This window comes from Dendronephthya gigantea, unplaced genomic scaffold (assembly GCF_004324835.1).
Source record: "Dendronephthya gigantea isolate DGI-Jeju-01 unplaced genomic scaffold, DenGig_1.0 000010F, whole genome shotgun sequence".
Lineage (NCBI taxonomy): Eukaryota > Metazoa > Cnidaria > Anthozoa > Malacalcyonacea > Nephtheidae > Dendronephthya > Dendronephthya gigantea.
The window spans coordinates 3395954-3418060 of record NW_021163020.1 but is presented as its reverse complement, the minus strand read 5'-3'; the positions used below and the strand labels follow the sequence as shown (position 1 = coordinate 3418060).

General features: G+C 39.2%; 4 protein-coding genes across 4 annotated transcripts; 2 read left to right on the top strand and 2 right to left on the bottom strand.

The window, feature by feature from the left end:
* Positions 1-2: 2 nt before the first annotated feature.
* On the top strand, positions 3-8321 carry LOC114518122 (adhesion G protein-coupled receptor L1-like). The gene is made up of 20 exons (XM_028538049.1): positions 3-105; positions 232-265; positions 2066-2455; positions 2557-2636; positions 2825-2878; positions 3021-3156; positions 3430-3667; positions 3791-3962; positions 4189-4232; positions 4543-4672; positions 4871-4974; positions 5200-5302; positions 5549-5705; positions 5890-5965; positions 6268-6334; positions 6439-6527; positions 6751-6880; positions 7057-7098; positions 7329-7376; positions 7660-8321. Exons 1-20 carry the CDS (start codon positions 91-93, stop codon positions 7690-7692), a joined length of 2142 nt encoding a protein of 713 aa, XP_028393850.1. The 5' UTR covers positions 3-90; the 3' UTR covers positions 7693-8321.
* Positions 8299-13742, bottom strand: LOC114518123 (uncharacterized protein KIAA2013 homolog). Its single transcript, XM_028538051.1, has 15 exons — positions 13605-13742; positions 13013-13125; positions 12776-12898; positions 12533-12664; positions 12266-12324; positions 12101-12193; positions 11874-11947; positions 11657-11803; positions 11058-11172; positions 10878-10943; positions 10525-10691; positions 10325-10437; positions 9536-9800; positions 9188-9312; positions 8299-8990 (listed from the first exon to the last, which is right to left on the bottom strand). Exons 1-15 carry the CDS (start codon positions 13676-13678, stop codon positions 8836-8838), a joined length of 1821 nt encoding a protein of 606 aa, XP_028393852.1. The 5' UTR covers positions 13679-13742; the 3' UTR covers positions 8299-8835.
* Positions 13743-13823: 81 nt separating this feature from the next.
* LOC114517971 (putative GTP-binding protein 6) lies at positions 13824-17219 on the top strand. The gene is made up of 6 exons (XM_028537826.1): positions 13824-14638; positions 14943-15175; positions 15665-15873; positions 15995-16137; positions 16482-16649; positions 17083-17219. Exons 1-6 carry the CDS (start codon positions 13824-13826, stop codon positions 17207-17209), a joined length of 1695 nt encoding a protein of 564 aa, XP_028393627.1. The 3' UTR covers positions 17210-17219.
* Positions 17220-17489: 270 nt separating this feature from the next.
* On the bottom strand, positions 17490-21184 carry LOC114518378 (carbohydrate sulfotransferase 1-like). Its single transcript, XM_028538357.1, has 2 exons — positions 20831-21184; positions 17490-19235 (listed from the first exon to the last, which is right to left on the bottom strand). Exons 1-2 carry the CDS (start codon positions 20838-20840, stop codon positions 17581-17583), a joined length of 1665 nt encoding a protein of 554 aa, XP_028394158.1. The 5' UTR covers positions 20841-21184; the 3' UTR covers positions 17490-17580.
* Positions 21185-22107: the final 923 nt, after the last annotated feature.

The following is a 22107-nucleotide window of genomic DNA, read 5'->3' as shown; positions in this document are numbered from 1 at the left end:
AAATATATCTCCATGACACCGACACGTTTGCGGAATACTGCTTGTGAAATGCATTAATCGTCGTATGCGACATTAAGTACAAGGAACAAAATGTACTTTCTAAAGGTAATTCTTGCTCTAATTTGCTAGTGATTGCGACATTTTAGTGAATTTTCTTGCTGTTAATACAGAAATTTTTCCGAAATTTAAACAGCTAACTGAGTACGTGTTTATATTTTCTTCTGTTCGCAGGTGTTTTTTCTTCTTGCCATATTACGACTTTCAGGTACGTTTTTCTCAATTTTTCTTCATCCTCGTAATCTCCATCAATTTTCTTTAGTATCAATAGTTTTCACCCTTCTATAAAAGCAAGCGCTTTGTTATTTTAACCCGTTCAAACACAAGCCTATAATACAAAATTATTTATTGATATTCACATATAGTCGTTGGGAAAGACAGGTTGACGTATGTGTTTGAAAATGTGTATATGCGCAGATATAAACAGCTTTATTGGTATAATAGGTATATATTTAAGCCGTTGTTATAAGGTCTAACTACTGTCCCCTTTTGGAGATAGTATCTCAATCGTCTGACTAGTTAACTAAAGTGGTATATCGATAGCTTCAACGCACTTCAAGACTTTTATGTCCGCTCTTGTCCTGAAGATACTTTTCCTATATGAAAACTACCCCTATAACTGCATGTCACTTATTGATTCATTAGTTACTGGTGAAGACATATTATAGAACCACTGGCGTAGCCAGCATCGATAATTGGGGGGGGTCCATATTCATATATTCATGTAAACAGACTGTAAAGACAATTGATTTGAAAAGAAATTAATCCTGCGTATCACGAATATATGAATATGGACCCCCCCAATTATCGTTCTGGCTACGCCGCTGTATAGAACCCAAATAAATCCAATCTGATGATAAATCCAAGAGATCTGCTTCCATTGTTTTTTCCCAATAGAGTTATCAGTATAGTGATGCATTCGTTAATCTTAGTATTCTGTGTAGGGCCCCAACTTTCTGGGCCGTAACATTATAGCTATTAGGACATATGAACGTTTAAAAATTTCATGGACACCGTTCGGAATCGGCAGGAATCCCTTTCACATGGGAAGCAATGTGTTCAGGGGCGAATTCCAGACCAAAATATAATCGATTTAATGTTTCTCCAATCGACGTAGGTGCTCGATTCGGTTCATCTGCCAACGGAGATAGACAATTATAAACTGTTTTTTTTTCTTGGCGAAAAGCATATTCCTATATAGAAAGAGTGTACTAAAGTTTGTGAAGTCGCAAAGTTTAGTCGTGCATGCATGAAATGTTTTAAAACGTTTTAAAACAAATGTCATGCGTGCAAATATTTTCAGTTAGAAGCCAACTTTGCCATTATACCGAAAACCTCTTCCTTAGATAAAACGTTTAGCTATAATGGGTATAGTCCACACTAAAGAATTTTGCGGGGTGAATTGGCGGGTCGATCTATCCCCACAGCAAACCCCATACCATAAGTACAATCTTGAACATAAGACTTACTTTATCTGTTGAAGAAATCATGTACTTCTCATGATTAACTCCCTGCACTCCTCAAACCTCCCTGTTCCTCATCTGACACCCCTGTTTCCCTTCTGAAACCCCTGCTCCCCAAAGTTTATATCGTTATGTTCCGGATTTCGTGATTTGCGGTTAGAAAGGTTCGAAGGGAAAATATTACCTCCCCAAGAAGTACCTCCCCATGATGACTCATGGGCTAGACCCATGAGTCTTGTCAATTTCACACCTTTCGATTTAGTGAAAATCAAGACCACTGTGTTAAAAAAATTGCTTTAGAAGAGCTCATCCAAATATCATATATTAACTATCTCATCTTGTAATATTGACAAGGCTTTGCAAACAGGGAAAAACTGTATGAAAGCTGAATAGCGCTATTCAGCTTTCGTATACTGCCGGCTCTAGGAAGGGAAATTAAATCAGTTTGTAATTCGCTGTTGTAACCAGGCTATATATAAGACGTCTTAAACACTTGTGGAATTTTTTACTTTGAAAAACTTACGGTTTCCCTCATTCTGCTCTAGTGACGAGTGCAACAAACAGTACCGTCGTCAATCCCACAACCACCAAATTGGCCCCTGATACAACAACCACCCAATTGACCCCTGATGCCACAACCACCAAATTGGCCCCGGATGCCACAACCACCCAATTGACCCCTGATGCCACATTCTCCCAATTGACCCCGGAATATTCGTCTCAGATCCCCCAGGCAAATCCCTCCATATCTCCAAATGCTGCCAGTACCGCGTCGGTTCCAAGTTCCACCCCAGACGCGGGCGGATCTTCGGTCAACACAACTAACGCACCGGGTGGTGGTGGTGGTCCCACGACTGGAAGCAATAACCCGTTCGGGACCATGTTCAATAAGTTCACTTTTCCCCCAACTACGAAAACTCCCCCACCCACCACAGGTATGTCTCGTGTAGTTGGGCAGCTAGGGGAGTCAGTTCCGGCCCCTGGACTGTATTACCCCTCACTATATTTCCCGAGTCAATTTTTTTTATTTACACAGTTCCAACAACTCCACATCCTTGCACGATGGTCCATCGACCCACCGATATGGATACATGTAGCAATGAATCTTGCGCACTGGTATGTATATGGACGGAGGTTCAAATATTTTCTCACGGTCTCGAAGTTTCCTCGATCGAAAACGTAGGCTTGTCCTGATCCTGATCGTAGCTTCTTTCCAATACCTCTAAATAACATGAAAAATTCCGCTTCGCACCGTTAAAAATATACGAAAACTTGCCTTAAACTATCTTTTTTCATTCGTGCAGAAAAAGCTGACTCAAATGGAGTCGTACATAAAATGCGGTAAAACAGGAAGCGAAGTAAGTACAAAACTGTGCAATTCTAGAGTTTAATAGTTCCTTTTCGATTGTAATGATTGAATACACTGCCGGTGTTACCAAGGTTTAATATACCATATTCCGGTGCAAAAAATAGAAATATTCTTTTTACCGTCTATTTTAGGACTATTCCAAACATCCCACAACATTGCCAGACATGGGCGAAATGTTGGCGCTGAAAATTTCCGAGGACATTAAAAATAAACTGAAAACAAACACACCTGTTAACGACAGTGTTGTCATAGTGACTGATCAACTTGGTGAGTGACTTTTATTTGATAAATAGAATTATCATGGTCACTTTAGTCGTGCCTAAAAGTATACAGCATGATAGAGCTATCCAGTTTGAAGAAGGGCGAGTTTTTAAGGAGAAGGGCTTCTTCTTTTGAAGGAGATTTGTTTCAATGGGTTGTGCTTCAGTTTTTAAGGAGAAGGGCTTCTTCTTTTGAAGGAGATTTGTTTCAATGGGTTGTGCTTCAATTTGCATTATGTCCAAAGTCATTCTTAGTGTCTATTTCTCATCTTGTTCACAGCGCTTGGTGCTTCTACAATCGATGCTTCCATGTACACAAATATCTCCCGGGGAGTGTTTTCTTTTCCCAACATGTCGCAGGAGGGGGTGAGAGGGAAGGTTGGGGCGAGGGCATTGAACAGTATTATGTATCCCAAGAAAGATCTACCGTTACGATCTGACCTTATTCAAGTGGCGTGGAGCATCTCCGAAACGTCTTTGACAAAAGTTCCCGAAGAAGAAATTGAACCTTTCAGAGAGTAAGTGGAGTCCCATTTCAAAGGAAATAAATTGAACCTTTAATATCCTCCCCCGGTATAGGATTCCTGGCTTACAATACTGCATCTTGAAATTACAACCTTTTTATTGCTTCTTTTGTATAGCATTGTATGGCGTTTGCCAGTCGCTGACATGAAGATACAGAAGAACAAAATCTTTGTGGGCAAGGAAAAACCTCACCTCACAATTAACAGTCCAGTTATCACCTTTAGCATGGTGCCAAAGCCTTCAATGTCCCTTGAAAATCCCCTGAAAATCGCTTTCAGACTGTTGAAGGTGCGACATAATTAGAAAACTCGAATAATCCAATTATTAATAATCCAATTATTACAATGCAGAGAGGAGCATGACTCTCAAACAGAAGTCCCTAGGTTGCAATTTCCTGCGTCGACAAAAGGGGGGGAGGTCGCAAGCTGCAGATTTTCTCAAAACATTTCAAATATATTGTGTTAGCCGTTTGAATTAATATTACATAGAGTGAACGACAATGCTTTTTTCTTAGAATAAAGATGTTAGGGACCACAGATGCTACTTCTGGTCAGCAAAGTACGTATTAATAACACTTATCTCTACTTTCTCGAAGATTCCTTTACGGGATCATAATTGAAAACTTTAGGATAGTAGGTCAAATACGAAAGAAAAATATATAGTATAGGAAGGAAAAATGTAAGTATTAGAGGTTCAACGGTGAACGATCATGCAGAAATCCATAAAGGCAATGGGTTTAAACTTAATCCAGGATTAAGGCTAATCCGAGTTTAGGCAACCAGTCCGTTCCAATTGCTTAAGTTGGCAACTATCACATTAGTTTCTTCGATCATGTCAATCTTTAAACGAAAAATTTTATTTCTTTCAGTTCACCTCCATCCAGTGGAGGATTTTGGTCCAGTATTGGCAGCAGTGTCGTCCTTGTCAATGAGACTCACATTGTCTGTTCGTACACACACATGTCGACCTACGTTGTGCTTTCAGAAATACACCCTGAGGTAAGAAATTGCTTCCTTTCGGCCATTGTAAAGCATGCTTTAAAATAATGACCCAGATACCGTCGAGTCCCATGCAATTTAGCGCTCCCGGTTTTCGGAAAAGACCTAGGTTACAAATACATATGAAAGTTTTTCTTCAAGTCTTTGTTTTTGACAGGCGATTTCACAGCATTTATTATTGTCATTCTTCGCTTCTAGGCTGACGATACCGCAAGAAAGATTGTTCGTATTGTAGCGATTGTGTTTTGCATTCTTGCAATGGCTGCTCTAATTGCCACAATTCGTCTGACAAGGAAACTCAAGTATGTCTCCTGCTTGTCAAAGTGCACCTGTAATGTTTTAAGGATTCCAAATACCTGTCATATTAGGATGAAATGATGATTACATGTCAAGATACCGGCATGCATAAGCACGCCATAGCTCGTTTTGAAAAATGACTGTTAGGATAGCTCAATGCAGTGTACTGATGGTTGTTTCTGGTGTGGATATATCATTTTTTTCTAATATATTCCATGAATATTTTGCAGTTGTTTCGACAATGATCGAGTGAATATCCACGTCCATCTTTGCGTTGTCTTATTCATTGGCTATTTACTCTTTATCATTGGGGCCATCAAGAGTGACATTGCAGTTAGTATATTATATGTTGTATTATACTGCTCCTATACATCATTCACGTTACCTGAAATATGTTCCTTGCTAAACAATGAATGGTTTAAATCTCACTGTTTAAAACTCAAGAATAGGATAGAACCGCCCAAAAACCCTGGGCTGAGCACTGCCCTGATCAAATCGATGTATATATGCGAGACTTTCCGTGGACTATAAAACAGTTCTCATTTCTTCCGATAAAGATATATTGATGTATCATTTTAGGTATTGAATGATATCCTGGCGATAGCTCTTCACTTCTGTCAGTTTTCGCCGTTTGTCTGGCTGTTCCTTGAGGCTGTTTATTTCCTCAATGTCGTATTCCCGCTCTTCAACTACGAGAACACCAACACACAGAAATTCTACGTATCTCTCGGCTGGGGTAAACATAGAAACCAAACTTTCCAGTTGTGCTGGTTTTGGGATGCTCTTCCCAGCCTCACAACTCAGTAGCGTTGATCAGTTTTTTTAGTTCAAGATTTAGTCTAGTCGGTCAATGGTCTGTTGCATCTGCTTTGAATTTAATTGGCGTCTCGTCTCTGATCTGTTTGTCCGTTTTATTGTAGCTCTAACGGCAGCATTTGCGGGTGCAACCGCTGGATTTGACATGCCACACCACGGGAAACCACATGCGAGCGAGATGTAAGTTGCTAGACTACTGCACTATATGGCTTGAATCATCCTGGGTATGAGTGCAGGGCATCAACCATCCAACTGAATTCTAAAATGGTATTTGAAAATGAAAACGTTCTGAGAAGACTTAGATTCCTAGAACTACTCATTTTCCATTTTGAAACTTAGTATGATCCCTAGTACATCTAAAGCCTCTCTATCGGGCGAATTATACCCGCATGGACACGGACACTGTATACTATATGCCGGCAGAGAGAAACGAGTTAAACTTATCAGAAATTCGTAACCGGTTTTATTTCTTTTCCCACTAGTATTTGGGTTTTCATCAGCAAATCGACATTGGGATATTTCTTTGGACCGCTGCTTGCGCTATTTTTGGTGAGTAAATGCATTGTTATGATCTTCTCTCCACTTCAGTTATGGGTTGGTATTTGAATGATTCATCGTTCAGGTTGCTTTCATGTTCGCCTTTCTCGTTCCAGATCAACCTTCTCATACGTGTTGGTCTGGTCATTCACGTCACCTTCCGTGCCCCAAATTATGACGGTGATAAAGTTCCACTAAGAATCAAGTACGTCTCAAGTTTAAACTTTCTCTTAAGCTAATAGCCTAATATATCTCTCAAGTCCTGCAAAACTATGTTCTATTGACATAAAGTCCTACAGCGAATCCTTTTTTGTCCGCGTTTTGCCGGCCTGAGCGTGTTTTGACACAACATATTTTTCAAATCGATCTTTCCTCAACTAAATGAAATTTTATGCAAGAAAAGAGTTTTATTGCCACGTCTATTTTAGGGTGAATCTTTTGACAACTTTCGTGCTGTCTACTGTGGTATTGCTTGCTTGGTGTATGGGGATCAGAGCCGTCAACAACACAGAAACCAAAGGATATCATTACGGCTTTCTCCTGCTGTACTGTTTTCAGGTTTGTTTATTTAAATGCACGAAAGCATTAAAACTACACCAATTGCCTGAAATCAATGAAGAAAACCCTACCTCAAGAATACCAAGGTCTAGATATACAAATGAACAAATATGAATAGACTTGATCGCCATATTGCATAAAAGGGTACTTTATTATAGTTTATTTTCTTTTCTTAGGCATTTTTGGTTTTCGTTATTTATGGATGGCAAAATGAGGAGGTAATACGTTATAAGCGTTAGCTGATGTTTAACTTGGGTACACAAGAGATGAATTTACTGCATGGCAGCATGGGTGTGCGTGTGGGGAGGGGAAGGGAGGGGAAGAGAGGGGAAGGGAGGGTAGGGTAGAGGGTGTACCCCTATGCAGTACTGGACCAAGTGAAAGGGAGAGTTCCAAGTTCTTTAGTTCAATTCCTTACTGTGCACTAAACAGTATTTTTTCTCTTTAGATGTGGTCGTTGCATAACAAGAGAAAAGAAGAAGAGAGATTGGTTGAGGTAAACTTAAAACTTTCAGCAGTAATACTTTTGAGGAGATAATAAGTATCGTTAACCTTTATCGCCTTATTATTTTGTATATGATGGGTTCACTACTTACTTTTGATAAGATCCCTCAGAAAAGCATGCATGCACTGCCTCAATAGTCTCCAGGTCCCTTCAGTACACACTTCGACACAATGTGTGTGTTTCTTTCAGTGGTTTCTTCTCAGTCCCTCCATCTTGAAAAATTTCAATTTCATTTCTTTCTCTTATTTGAAATTGTTCTTCATCTAATTTTCAGGAAAGAAAAATCACCTTCACATACGTTCCATGAACACCTATCATCCTATGTCTTCGTAAATTGTTTTATTGTATAGTATAATTATCTATTTAATTAATTTTAAGCTGGAACCCAGGTAGTCTGCACACCCCCTGACTCCGTTCAGGGAGATTCGAACTTATTCTCACACAACTTTTCCGAGCACACTACATCTTGTCACTGATCTCAAAGAAAAGATGGAGCGTGCTAATGAATTAAGTCATCCGATTTGTAATTTTAAATTGTCTACACAGATCTTGACTATCTGTGGCAGCACTAGTCCTTAGCATTTATTTTTTCCAATGTTTTGGATCCGACTTGGTCATATTAATCAGATCTGTGTTACGTTTCAAATTAGTCCTGTGTTTCAACGTCTTTAGTCGATCAACAGAAATCTTAAACATAGAATTGATTGTAAGTTACGATATTGAGGTATTGTTGAACCTGTCAACTGCCAATGCAAGTTTTCAAACCTATTGACCAAAAGTTAAAAAAGCACTTGCCAAGCTAGTTGCACTCCTCGCTACAACGCAATCTTTAGGGCAATGAAAAAAATAAAAACCACAAATCAGTTTGACACTGCCCTTTTGGGCAATATAATCTTTTATTATCAATATTTATAAATAAATTTTGTTGCATTTCATCTGCTATATAATGTTGTGTGATGTATCATTATGGATATGGTTTTTAAATGTATGGAAAATGCGACGCGATTAAGTCAACTCAATGGTTTTTGTATGAATACGCAGAACAAAAGTTGAAACTTGGTTTTCATACATAGAGCGAGCTATCCCAGTTAGGGGAGGTAAAAAGCGCATCACATCAAAGGCTTAACCTTATTATTAATTTGAAGTTTTCACCTCGTCCAGCCGGGATAACTCGCTCCATGTAAACAGGCCCTAAGTTGCCATGATCCTAGCCCGTCCTCTGGTAGACATTTTGTAAAGAGAGTGAATGCCATTCTTTTTCAAGAAGGACAAAAAGGCTCATGGCTAAGTGACCAGTTAACATTGTTTTATCGTTAATCAACAAATTAGCCTTGTGGAAACCAGGCTTGAATGTTATCCGAAGAATAATTGCTAGCTACACTGTATAACCGCGTTTGAGGCATCTTTCAAAGGTAGTCCTTACTGTTTCTTACTGCATGTACACAAAGTGTCATCTTGCGAAGCGCCCAGTCCTTGTCTCACGATGACATTCTGTGTAGATCAGTTTAACAAGATAAAGATGAAATCCAATGATCAAGAAGGCGACGATCACCCAGAATGTCGCTGGCAAGAAACGATGAGATTCCCTGCTCTGGAAACGAGTGTCTAAGAAAGTACAACAGCATAATGGAGTGAGCTATGGTGAATTGTTGGAGATGCTATGTGGCGTATCAGTGGTGTTCATCACAGATTGATAAACGGTATGTTCACCACAGCAGATTTAGCAATATGCAGTGTCCTGGGCCTGGATGATTTTCTCAAACTATAATGCATTAGAAGTCTTGCAAGTAGTTTCTGTTTACCTTTCAAAGCCTTTTGTATAAAATCCATGTTCTTGAGACTTATCAAATGACTTTCGTTACTCGATATATACAGCAGGGGGGTGACGGGCGAGGTGATCTTTACAGGAAAGGTACTGACTTTTGTACTGAAAGGAATTTCACGTTAAGCATTAGCTCATATCTTGAGTCTACAATGTGTTTTTTGAAGTTTGTTTTTAGCTATTTTTAGGTTTTATCTGCTTGGAAAAGGTAATGAAGTTCCCACACTGCTAATACAAGGTATGAGGCAACACCAAAAACTTGAGAAAAATCATCAGAACCAACTAAAAAATGCAATTCAAGGCATTTGGTCAAATCTAACATGCTTACTTTAATATCACTGGATGGAATTGGCAGCCCGCTTCGCAGGCAAACAGCTTGACCTGATTTTCGGCCCAGACTTTGATCTCCGCTGCCTGCGACCACTGACGGCTGACCACGATTTTGACACTAACAAAACTACCGTAGTATTCGATATGGTGAAATAATATATCCGTCTGTAGGGTGGCGGGGTTAGCCGCGAACTCCAGGTGGCCTTGGGCGAACGTGAAACCGCCAAAACTCAGAACCATTGCCTGATGCAAGGAAGTAGTGCCTAGGAAAGAGGATGAATTTAGTGCCGGAGTTAGGCAAGTGTAATGGCGCGGAGACCAGGCAAGGAGACCTAATTGTATATAACTAGGTAGCTTTGAAGATCCACAAAGAAATATCCTCGACTATTTTGTCCATGCAGAGTTGCAAGAGGAAATCTAAAATAAAGCTAAATAGATCTTCTGGATAGCTCCATTGACCATTCCAAAGTTTCGTTAGTGGACTGGTGCTAGTGAGGCCGACATAGCATTAAGGAACAGTTTTTGGGACGTAAACAAAAGGTTCGTCCCAAAAACGGCCCCATGATGCATTGTGAATATCACTATTACCAGTCCTTTACTGCAACTTCGAAATCGCTAATTATCGTTCTAAACTGTTCTCCCTAGCTTTTTTCGCAAACTGGATAGCTCACGAGATGCAGTGAGTGACATCCCTTAAATATGGATCCGGTCTTACTACAGGGGAGATTACAAGGAGACTACAAGTCTATTTCAAAACAACTGGATGGTGTTGGCAAATCAAAACAACCTCGATCGAAGAAAGTCTCGCATCCGTGTGAGATTAAAGCCTTTCTCCATTTCATAGCAAGATTGACGACATCCAACTCGTTCTTCGGGGCAGTCCACAGTAAGGCTGTATGCCTACAATGAAACAAAATTTGATGAAAAACACGATTTTCATAGTTTGCTCGGGTTGTAGATTTCCAGCTTTAATCATTCGCAACTTACATGGTGGGAACGCCTTGATAACATCGTCCTGGGTAAGATTTCGACGGCTGCTTTGCAACGGTTGTGGTCAAAGCGGACAGGACATAATACATGGTGATGTTGACTTTCTTTCCAGCAGGAGTATCAGGGTGATGATTCATTGGAACGGAAACACCACTCTTCCAAATCTAACGATTTGAAAAAGAAAATGATGAAATGTGATCTTGTATGCAAGAAACAATTGGTCACACTGGTTCAGAAAACAAAATGTTTTTTAATTGGCCACCCTTCGACAGAAAGGATGCACAAACCAAGAGTGACTGCACTATTTGGGCGATAGCATATGATGATATTAACACGAAAACATAAAGCACCTTTCTCCATGCGGACGACTGTTCCTCACGTAAAGATTCCTCCTGTTGTATCCCGGTCTTTAGTTCCTGAAAACGAATTGAATTTCATGTTTATCCTTTTTCATAGCTAGCCTGAAACATCCAGTTGTAAAATCCGCCGCCATTTTTCTCACAAGAACATCGAAATGATTTTGAAAATACCTGAACGACCATCTTTCGAAGGCTCTTCTCGACGACTAGCGGAGCGCATGTTGCAGGCTTGGCACAAGAAAGTACTTTAGAGTGGACTGCCGTTAGGAAATGAAGCGTTTTGACACTTGAAGTAGAAAAACAAAGACTGTAAATACGTTCAATGACTGGTGAATTTTTGCCGTCTCATCTAAAATCATACTTTGGATAAACATGAAGAAAAAAGGTACTGTAAAGCAATTTGTTAATTCTTTGCATTGAAACAACCTCAAAATCTAAGTGTTTTGTAAAGAAAGAGAACCAGGCTTAGAATTATTTTGTCAGGCCCGTTTTAGAGAATGAACTATTTCATGCGCTGAATCAAATGCAAATAAACTTAAAGTCGGTTCATATATGATCGCATCCAATTCACTTTTGATGGATGTTTTATAGTCTGTTAATGATTGCAATATGAGCGGCACATCAACTAAAGCCATTGCAGTACTGCTTTATTAATAACAGAGTACATCCCATACGTCAGAACGGATTTCGTGTGAACAGACCTTTAAACAAAGACTTTAACATTAGGTTCGGCACATGAAAAGTTTCACGTCTGAAATATGCCTCAGTACCTTTCAAACGGAACCATCTCAATTGGTGCGATGGTTGACGATCCGATAGCGATGACCAAATCAGTGTCTTTAAGTTTGGGATGTTTCATTGAGTTGGTTGTAACGCTGAGAGGAATGTTGCGCAGACCCGGTTTCGATGCGGAGAAACTAAATTAGTGAAATTATCATCAAAAGCTTTATCGAAATTCGTGGAAACGTAAAAGCTTGGTATACGTACTTTTCGCTGTTCGTTTTTGCTTTCTTCCAAGATTTCAAACCAATGTGTTTGAAATTCACTTGCACTGGAACATGCTGAGAAAAAAGTTGATGTAAAAATGGACGGCTTTCAAATACGTTTTGGCTTCGGTTTTAGCAACTTATAGGCCCATCTTTAGGCGGAAACGTCCCTGGGAATATCTCAAATATTTCTTAATATGATTTCAATTTAAATTCAAAGCTACAAACCGCATGATTATTGATGATAACTTCTTGAACGAGCAACGATGGCTTGTCTTGATGAGCATAAACTATGTGCTCAACAACAATACAACTTTTCTCCTGAAACAATTTATAAAAATGGTTTCTTGATAATCAAAATTGATTTGAAAAATTATGAAAAGGGTGTCAGACCTTTGAGTAACTGTGAATGTTGTGCACAACACCTCTTCTTAGGTCAATAACCGTAGCCTCTGTTGTGAGAAGAATACATATAGCATTTTTTAGCATTTCTCTAGTTTATTTTGACCAAAGCTTGATGAATGAAATTCAATACTACAAGAAGAAAAAGCATCTGAAAAATGAGAAATAAGTTATTGCAATGCCTTGATTAAAACACACTAGAAATTTTAATATTTAAATTTCTAATTGTAGATTAGGAAACAATGTGACTTTTCTAACCTCTTTGACTGTGTCCTTTATCAACAGTAAATGTTAGCAAAGATTCATACGGAATTTCAATGGAGAGAGATTCGCCGTCACTTATATATAGATGTCTATTTCCATTTAATGACATACCAATTACACCATTACCTAACAATTATGTGACAGAATTTATATATTGAGCAGTACTGCTATTAGCTTCATGTGCCAGTCTCAAGTGTAAGCTAATTGCTGAAAAATATTGGCAAAGCATATTCTCACCAACATAATTTAACACAGATTCTTCTTTTGCTTCTAGCGGATTATGCCAAATAATAGCATCTTTTAAGTCAATTGCTTCTTTCCAATGTGAAATTCTGTTCTCTAGACACACATATGCTTGATCTGGAAAATGTAAGTGTCAATTAGTTAACTAATAATCTAGTATGTGTAGTATGGAGTAAGAGTCTGTAGCATACTGTAGAGTCTAATATGCACCATCATTTTGTTACCACTCACCTATATGATAAGATCCTAAATACTTTGTGGGATGAAAACTTCTTAAGACAGGTGAAAAGATGAATATAACAACAGCAATAAGTAGGATAAACAGCAGACGTCTGCATCTTAAACTAAATGAAAGGGGGAAGTCTCCAATTATATTCACCAATACATTCAATCCTAATTTGGTGTAAGAAATCACCAGACGTTTTATTCAGAAGTTATTAAAGAGGTGCTAACTAGCCTAATTAGAGCAATCAATTTTACATAGATCTGGGTTATACAACACAAAATATTGTTAAAAGGGTTTGATAAGTATTTATAAATTATAAACAGATGTTAATTGACACCCGTGTCATAATCAATTTGATCAGTATCTACAGCTGACTGACAGAAATTTATCTGGCAATCTGGCCAAATACAATATTTTAATTTGAGAAAACGCCACATTTCATGCTATAATTTCGAGTAGGCTTTCACAATGCAGCGATGGTCGAGGTCCTCGCGTAAAGTTCCCCTCAGTGACACATTCGAGTGACATCGCATGAGAAATATTTAAATGACACATGAAATATTAACCAAATTTCCCCTTAATCGTAGAAAGGTATACCTCAACGAGGAGACGTAAAGTACCCTGCCTTTCAACCAATTCCGTAAACCATCCAAACGTTTGAAGACAAACATTTTGTCATAAATAATACAGAAAATACAATTGAAAAATCATCTTGATGTAAACAACACAATATAAACACCGAACGCCGTGATTGACGTCTTTACGGAAAATGCGGAAATTTGACGAAGGTTTTCGTCATTTATGTCGAAATGCAAGATGGCGACCAGAATCGTTCATTTTTCAACGCTTTCTCACTTTTGCAAAAGTGTTTCGAATCCTTTTGGTCGATTTTTTGCTAAGAAAAAGTTTACATCTACGTCTGTTTGTCCTGAAATCGACATTCAGTTTTGTCGATCACTATATTCGTGTAAACATTTGCGGAAAAAGCCGTATTTAGGTTGGAGAGGCATTAGGTTGAAGTTTAAATGGGTGCGTTCATTAGCGGGTGTTTCCAATTATGGGCCGAAAACGGCCAATCGCTTTTACTCGAGGGGTAGGAAAACAAGCAAGGATACCAAGGTGGCAAAAAAGCTAGAAAGTGCAAGCGAAAATGATGATTTAGATGAAGATATAGAAATTTTGGAAAAACTTCGTGATGAAGCAGGCTTAGATCATGGACATAATGTTCTGGTGGTACAGCCTGATTTCAAGTGGGGTAGAAACCGTTTTCATTTGGAGACAGTTGGACACATGCTTGGAGAAGCTATAAGTTTGGTGGAGTCTATCAGCGGTTGGAGTGTTGTTGAAAGCCGAACGGAACCGATCAGAAAGCCGGATGGTCGTCACTTTTTTGGAAAAGGCAAATTGGAGGAGTTGACGAAGCTCGTTAAGAAGTTGAAGGGTGCATCCATGTTGAGCGCAGTCTTTTTGGATGTTGGTCGTCTCTCTAGAAGGCAGCATTCTGAGCTGGAGGAATTGTGGCAGGTCAAAGTATTTGACCGGTTCAGTTTGGTTGTGCAGATTTTTAAAGAGAGAGCAGTCTCAAGTGAAGCCAAAGTGCAAGTTGAGCTTGCTGAATTAGGGTATATTAGGTGGGTATAAGCATAGAGCATTGATATTTTGAGTAACACTAAAACCCACTCTGTTAGAGTGATTCCATGGTAATCAGGGAACTGCACCATTAAAGCCATAGACTAGGATGTAACTGGCTTCTCCCTATGTTAATGTTCCCGATGCTTGCAGGTGAAGAACTGTATGTTATGTCATTGGTCACCAGTTGTATTCCTTATGTGTTGGGTGATTTGAATATAGTGAGCATCATAATTAGGATACATTTTGTAAAAATATAGCAAATGCTGTGCAAAATGCTGAATTGTGTTTTACAATGTTTCATAGGTCTCGACTGATACAGGATGATCTTAATAGCTATGACCAACAGCGTGGGGGCTCCCACAGCATTGGGGGTGGGGGAGAGACACACTTGGAGGTTGCTAGGAGAATGTTGATGTTGAGGCAGCAAAAACTGAAAAAAAAATTGGAAGCCATTAAGAAACAGCGGAGTTTAATAAGGCATGACAGAGCAAAAAGAAAAGTGCCAATTGTTTCTGTTGTTGGATACACAAATGCAGGTTAGTGAATGAAAAACTGGTATTGGATGTTTACAATTATCTACTCTTCATTTTTCGTATCTATAGACAAAAAAGAACAGTCTTTAGTGGAGAGAGGAGTTGAGGGAACTATCCAGTATAAAAAAATTAGCTTCGTTTAGGTTTCCTCTTGTAGTAAAACTGCATCAATGATAGAGGAATGTTACTGGGCTTCCAGTGTAAAGAAACAATCTAAAATTGAAATACAACCCTGTATGAATATAGTTATGATGCTTGAACAACAAAACTCAGTGAAGCTATGAAGAACAAGACCATTTTGAATGGTAGTGCCATGTGTCATTATAGATGATGCAGCTTAATTTAGACTTAATTTAGCTTTAGTTAAAGTAGAATTTTATCAGTATAGCTTTGTTGCGTGTAGATATCTTTTTAGTTTAATTTTACTCTGTAAACTGTTAATGTGGAAGATAGGCTAAATTATTATGCTTAAAATCAATGAACTTCGTTCAGGCAAGACGACCCTTATCAAAGCTTTGACACACGACTCTGAGATGCGCCCAGAAGACAAGTTATTCGCCACACTTGATGTGACAGCACATCGCGGCAAGCTGCCTTGTGGCATGAACGCTCTTTTTATTGACACCGTCGGTTTTATATCAGATTTACCACATGAGCTAGTCGAGTCTTTCTCAGCGACATTGGAGGATATCGTACACTCGGTAAGTAAAGTTGCGTCGCTGAGGGCGTTCATATTTCATACATCATATTTCTCATCCAAATGAGCCGACGATTTAGCGTGTAGAAAGTCTGATAAAGACTAAAACACTGGCATCTTCGTAGGATTTGCTTATCCATCTTCGAGACTGTAGTCACCCCGAGTTCGAGGCACAGAAAGTGCATGTCCTGGACGTTCTGAAGATGCTTCGACTTCCTAAATATCTGATGGAAAATATTATCGAAGTGCATAACAAAGTTGATCTCAGGTAAAGGGAATGAAAACAATTTAAAAAGAGAAACGGCATAATTACATTCACTGTCTTTGCCTTTGTCGTTTTGACTTTTTTAGAAATTGTCATTGCCTCTTTTTGGTACACAAAAAAACGGCATAAGATTTTCGATATGCCACACTATACCGCCAGAGCCAGAGGTCCACATATTTTTTCAATAGCGTAAGACCCAAGCCTGGGGCCTGTAGTGATGGATGTTCAGCCTTACAAGCTACAACAAAAACCACAACCCAACATTAGGCATCACACGCGCCACCGGCATCTGTTTAACGTATAGTTTTAATCGAAAACATTCTTTTATCGTGTTTATTTTTTTGAAGAGAATCTATCTCGGATGCCAGTGGAACGAGCGAAGAATGTTTTGAAGTTTCAGCATTGCATGAAACTGGTCTGAATGCTTTGTGGCTGGCTGTTGAGGAAGCTTTGTTTAGGACCACTGGACGGCAAAGAAAGACGATTGTTATCCCACATGATGGACCACAGTTGAGGTAATATTGCATGGGGTTACCTTCTCAATCATCAAACTGATCGAACAGTAATATATTTAGTACTATTATTCGTTCGTCCTTACTAGTGAGTCTTATACAATTCACCTTCCAGATCAAGTATATAACTGAATAAAAAAGAATCAAGGAAAGAGTTTAAACTTTTGGGGCCGGTTGTTCGAAAGGCTTTTAGCTTGAACGGTGGATAAGTTCAAAATGGAAAACAAAATTATCTATTGAACAAATGAGCTGACATATTTCGATGTAAATAGTTTAGTTTTCAATGGAAGAACATATTCAATTCATAAGATGTATGAGAATATTTTTAAACTTTGGCTTATCCACTGTTTAAGATAAACGCCTTTCGAACAACCGGCCCCTGGTGTCAATTATGCCATAATTGTGAAATCATAATCTTCGTTATCTTATATTATAGTTGGTTACACCACGAGACCACAGTCTGCGAGACGGAGACAATTCAGGACGATAGGCTAAAGGTGGAAGTAATCATGGACGAAGCAGCTCTTGGGAAATACAACTCGAAATTTGGAAAAATTGATTAATGAATGCACCGCTTTAGCAACCTCGTACAAGGAGCTCAATATGAAAGCACCCAGCGGTTGACAGAGGACAAACGTGAGCTTAAAAATTATACCTTGTAAATGTAGACTTTCACAATCGTATTGGGAATTTGGTAGCTTAGTATATGGGGTAAGTTGGATTGTGATAGTCGAATCCAAATTGATATATTATATGGTTGCCGTATAATGGTTGCCGTGAACTTATTAACTTAAGATCTTAATATAGTTAGCTAGATAGTTAGCCGGCCATTTGGGTTGGATTGTGGAGCATTTAGATAGTAAATCATTTTATAAGTTCATTTATGAAATATTTAGCTACAAAACCAGTTGGATCTAGTTGTATGGGGGCCATTTCATGCCTTATAAATTGGTTTCGCTCCATTGTGCATATAGGGTTTTGTCCTTATAAAACCATAATTATCCCAGTCTATCACCAAAGATTGTCGTAAATCCCCCAACTCCTTTTCCTCGTGCACTATTTTATATCCTAGTATTCCCATCACCCCCGCGCAATTGTTTTGAATTTCATCTATCATGGGCATTGTGAGCCTGCGTCGCCACAAATGTGGCACAGCGGACGAATTGCGTGTAGTCGAATAATAGTCCGAATTCGAAGAACTTTTCGTATTGATTTTCAACCAACCAATCACGCTCTCGGATGTGTTGCCGCCAACGAATTTGGAAATCTTTTTATAAATGGTCAGCGGCTGTCCTGAGATATCCTCGTATCGAACCATTGCATAATGTTCGCCTTTTTTCGCTCTTTTTGTCCAGTCATTTATGTCGTTTGCCATTTGTTGGCATAAGTTTTGCGACATAATTCGAACGTATTTTAATAATGCATTGCGAATGGCAGCTTCCTTTCGAGATGTGTTGCTTACGTTTCTCGGGAACCTATCGAGAAGCCACGCAACGCGAGATGCGATGATCCCGCGTGGATCTCGAACTAGATGAATCACCTTGAACGGAGTTGGCGAAGTGTCCACAAGGAAATCAATATTTTCCCAGTGTGCCATGCGAATCGTTTTTATAACCGTGTGGGGTCTGGAACTGCATACGTTCGTCAAAAAGGTCGCGTTTATCCGTCTACATAAATGCATTTTTTTGGAGGTTGCCCTGGGGTCACAGAGACCTTTCGATGTAAGTGCCTGACTTTTCAACCTGAATGACGAACTCGTTAAAGTGTTCACGAACAAAGGGTCTTTCCTAAAGTCACATTTAAATATAGTGTCTAACAAGCTCCGAATAAGTGTATCGTAAAGTATCGGAAATCGTCGTCGTGCGTCGAGAACCGCATCGATGGTATGTATTGGCTCGAAGATATAGAAAGCGTTTGGGTCGCGGTTGAACATTTCTCCAAGAAAAGACGACCCGGATCTGTGATAGGCTACAATAATCACGTTCGCACGTGTCTTCGAGTTACCCACGCGAAATTCACGAGGGAGTTCTGAACTTTCTATGCGAGTCACAGCCTGCGGTTCCACATAATTTCCATTCGACAAACCTGCGTTCTCAGAAATATGTCTCTTTGATTGGTGAGATTCGTAAAAGCGTTTTCTAATCATGTAAACGTTTTCTTGAAAGCGTCTTCGAATCGCTTGTCCTAAATCGTCTTCTGTAAATTGGCTTTCATTTTGAGATTTGGCCAAATCTAGAATTCTATCGAATATTTTATCATCAATATCGCTCACCATCTGACTAGTACTACTCCTCGCATCTTGTTTTGTGTTGTGAAGATTTGTGTTTTTCCACAACTTTGGCTTGTTTGCATCCAAGGCCAAATTCTGCCGTTTCATCTCCAAAAGCAGTTCACTAGCCTGTCTGAGTTGGCTGTAGACCGTCAGCAGTACATAGAATGCAAGCAATGTTACTAAAACAATCCCGCATCGAAGAAGTAAAGATTTCTTGTACTTCAATGATCTTCTGGTATTATTCTTCTCCATTGAATGGCTCGTATATATCACTTCGGTTCCTGTTTCCATGTTTACCTGATGTTTCGATCTAGATCCTACATGAAAGCAAGGAAAACTAGTTTGAAATAACTATTAAATCATCATCGTGATGAAGTTGGGGTTGCGGACTGTAGGGAACCGCAGATGGCTGCATTTTCATTTGTTGGCCGTGTGAAAGTAGTAGACCGCTGGGACTATGCGGTGATAATTCGACGATCGGTCGTGGCCGGATATCTTCGTCTTACGTTCGGGATGAGCCGTCTCTAACATAAATTTTGTTCGATCTATACATTATGTACCCCATCCAAGATTCCCATAAAGAAATCAAAGGTATTTATATGATTTATTTATTCTACGTGATTCACTCTCGAAAGCTTAATTATTTGTAAATTGTGAAGTAGATAACTTTCACATCTGTCTGATAGATCAAGCTATCCAACCGTACGTAAATTACATATGAACAACAGTCCCCTGCCCCTTGCAGGTTCCTTTATTGTAATAATATAGCGTCTATCAACTACCTGCTTCACATAATGTAAATGTAAACTGAAAGGTGTTATGCATATCATGTACGTTTACATGTTCTCGCTGTATCTGCTAAACTTCTTTTCTCGATATCGATAGCTCACTAGAAATCTACACTACAGCCATCGCTTATTTCTCCGGTTCAAGCTTTTTACCGAAGGAAAACTAAGCTGACCAGGCTGACCCCATTCCATCCGACTAAAAATTCTTCATCAGCTGGCACACCGGTTTTCGAATTGAGCCAGTTTTGAGTTCTTCTCACGAGCGAGTTTCCATTCGCGCGCAACAAATATTGCCTTTTCTTCTTCATCTTTCGACTGGAACCGTCAAAAGTGGTTAGATTGACAGAGAAGAATAAGATCGTTTTGCGTTAAATCGCTTATGAAAACCGGCTCTACAGTTCATGCATGGTCTATTTCTTTATGTGGGTGGCAAAAAGTGTTTTTGCTAAAATAACCAGAAATCCAAACTTTACCGGCCTATTTTATACTGTAGAGCCTTATCTAGTTCTAGTTTTTCCTCTCAAAAGGTCATGGAATAATTACACGATGAGCAGTTGGTCTCCCTAAAGGTTCCACACTCATGCCAGTTGATCTATAATGGGCTATAGCAGCTATCTTCAAACCATGCATATAGACTTAATACAGATTGCTAAGCTACCATTCCAGTGTTTCCACGAGGGTCATCTTTTGTTCATGCTAATCGATCTAGGAGGAAAACCCCGTACTATCTATGTGCATCCTGGTAGTTATCACCGCTCATTGATTGCAAGCTACGTCTTTGGCGGTGTTCACTAGAAGCTCACCCCAAGCACGCTTTGACGTTTGAACACGGTCATTTGATCAGTCGACGTCGGTACTGTACAAACATGAAATGTCGCAAATATTCGTGGAAAAGTGCATCATGCTTTGAATTGTTACTTCTCCAACATCTCGCGAGTCCGATAATTTAGCCCGGCTTAATTAAACAATAGTCCAAACGACCGTAAAAATTTTATAGGAGAGAAGGGATCCAGCTTGTATAAACCAGACATATTATGGCGGGTAACTGTTTAAGTGGAATGATTATATTTTACTGTATTGAGAGGAAAGAAGTTTTTCTTTCGTATCCTAAAAAAGCGCGTTACCTTTTTGCATCTTTTTCTTCTTCAATACCCTCGGAAGTGAGTTGCAACTTTGCCTTGGGAAACTCTCCCACAGTGAAAGAACGTACAGACACTGAAATTACACAGGCTGGCTGGAGTAAACAACAGTTTGGCTGGTTGGAGTTTTTTGTTGGTCGTTTAAAACTAATGAAAGCAACGCAGCTTTCTAACCATCACCTACTGTTCACTAAGTCGGACTTCTCGGACGAAAGCATGAAACAAACATGTATGTTGTACACGATGCTCTTTTTTCTAGACGCGTCTCTGTTTACTGCTGCGTTCTGGGTACGTTCCACGTTGCAACCTCTTTGTCTGAAATTGACAGCCGCTAGCAAGTACGTTAGGACGCTTGGTTTGTTCTCAACGCTCCGATGGGTTAGTTTACTGACCGCGCTTTCCGCGTTCTGAGCCTGCGTGTTTACGGTCGAGTGTACAGCTGAATACAATTCGAGTCCAAATCCAATTCCATATATCAGAAATGAATTGGATCCGGCAACAAAATTAGATCGTATAAACAGATCTTAATATATCTACTGTTCTCACGGAAATTTTAGCAATAAAATACAAGCGCCTGAAAAGAAATAGGTTGTCGCTTAATTATCAGGTGGTTCAAGTAAACGAAAATTGCATAATTTATAGCTTATTGCATTTATAGTTTCTCGGGTTCTCTTGCAATGCGAAATATACAATACGTTATTTTCATCATAGTAACCATAGTTTTGTTCAAATTTTGAATGTTTTGTCACTGCATTATATTTTCAAATAAACACCTCATTTGCTATTGCGCGCCAAGACGAGACACAGCTACTAGACATCTAAGTGGAACAATCTGTGTATATATGAATGAAATCGGATTAATGTATATGTAAAGAGAATATTTATACAATAAAGCTACAGTAAAGATTATAGAAAAGTTGCAGTAAAGTTTTTACACAATAGAATAATTAATTTTGCACTTAATCATGCCCGTCTTGGTATATATGATTAATTAATTTTCTTTCAAAAATTTTCTTCCGTTTGCCAAAAACCTCGCCATCGCTCTTTGCCGTGCCAGCCACATTTTGATCGCTTTGGGTTTGAATACTTGTACTTCCTCTTCCGAACTCGTTCCCAGTTTGTTGCCTGGAAGAGCCTCGCGTCTCGTCTCATCCTTTCCATTTACGCCGTCACAAAAGTAAAGCACCGAGTCACAATTTGCCCTTACGTGAACGGCTGTTATGACCAACACTAAGGCGACCAGAAGTAATCTTGACATCCTA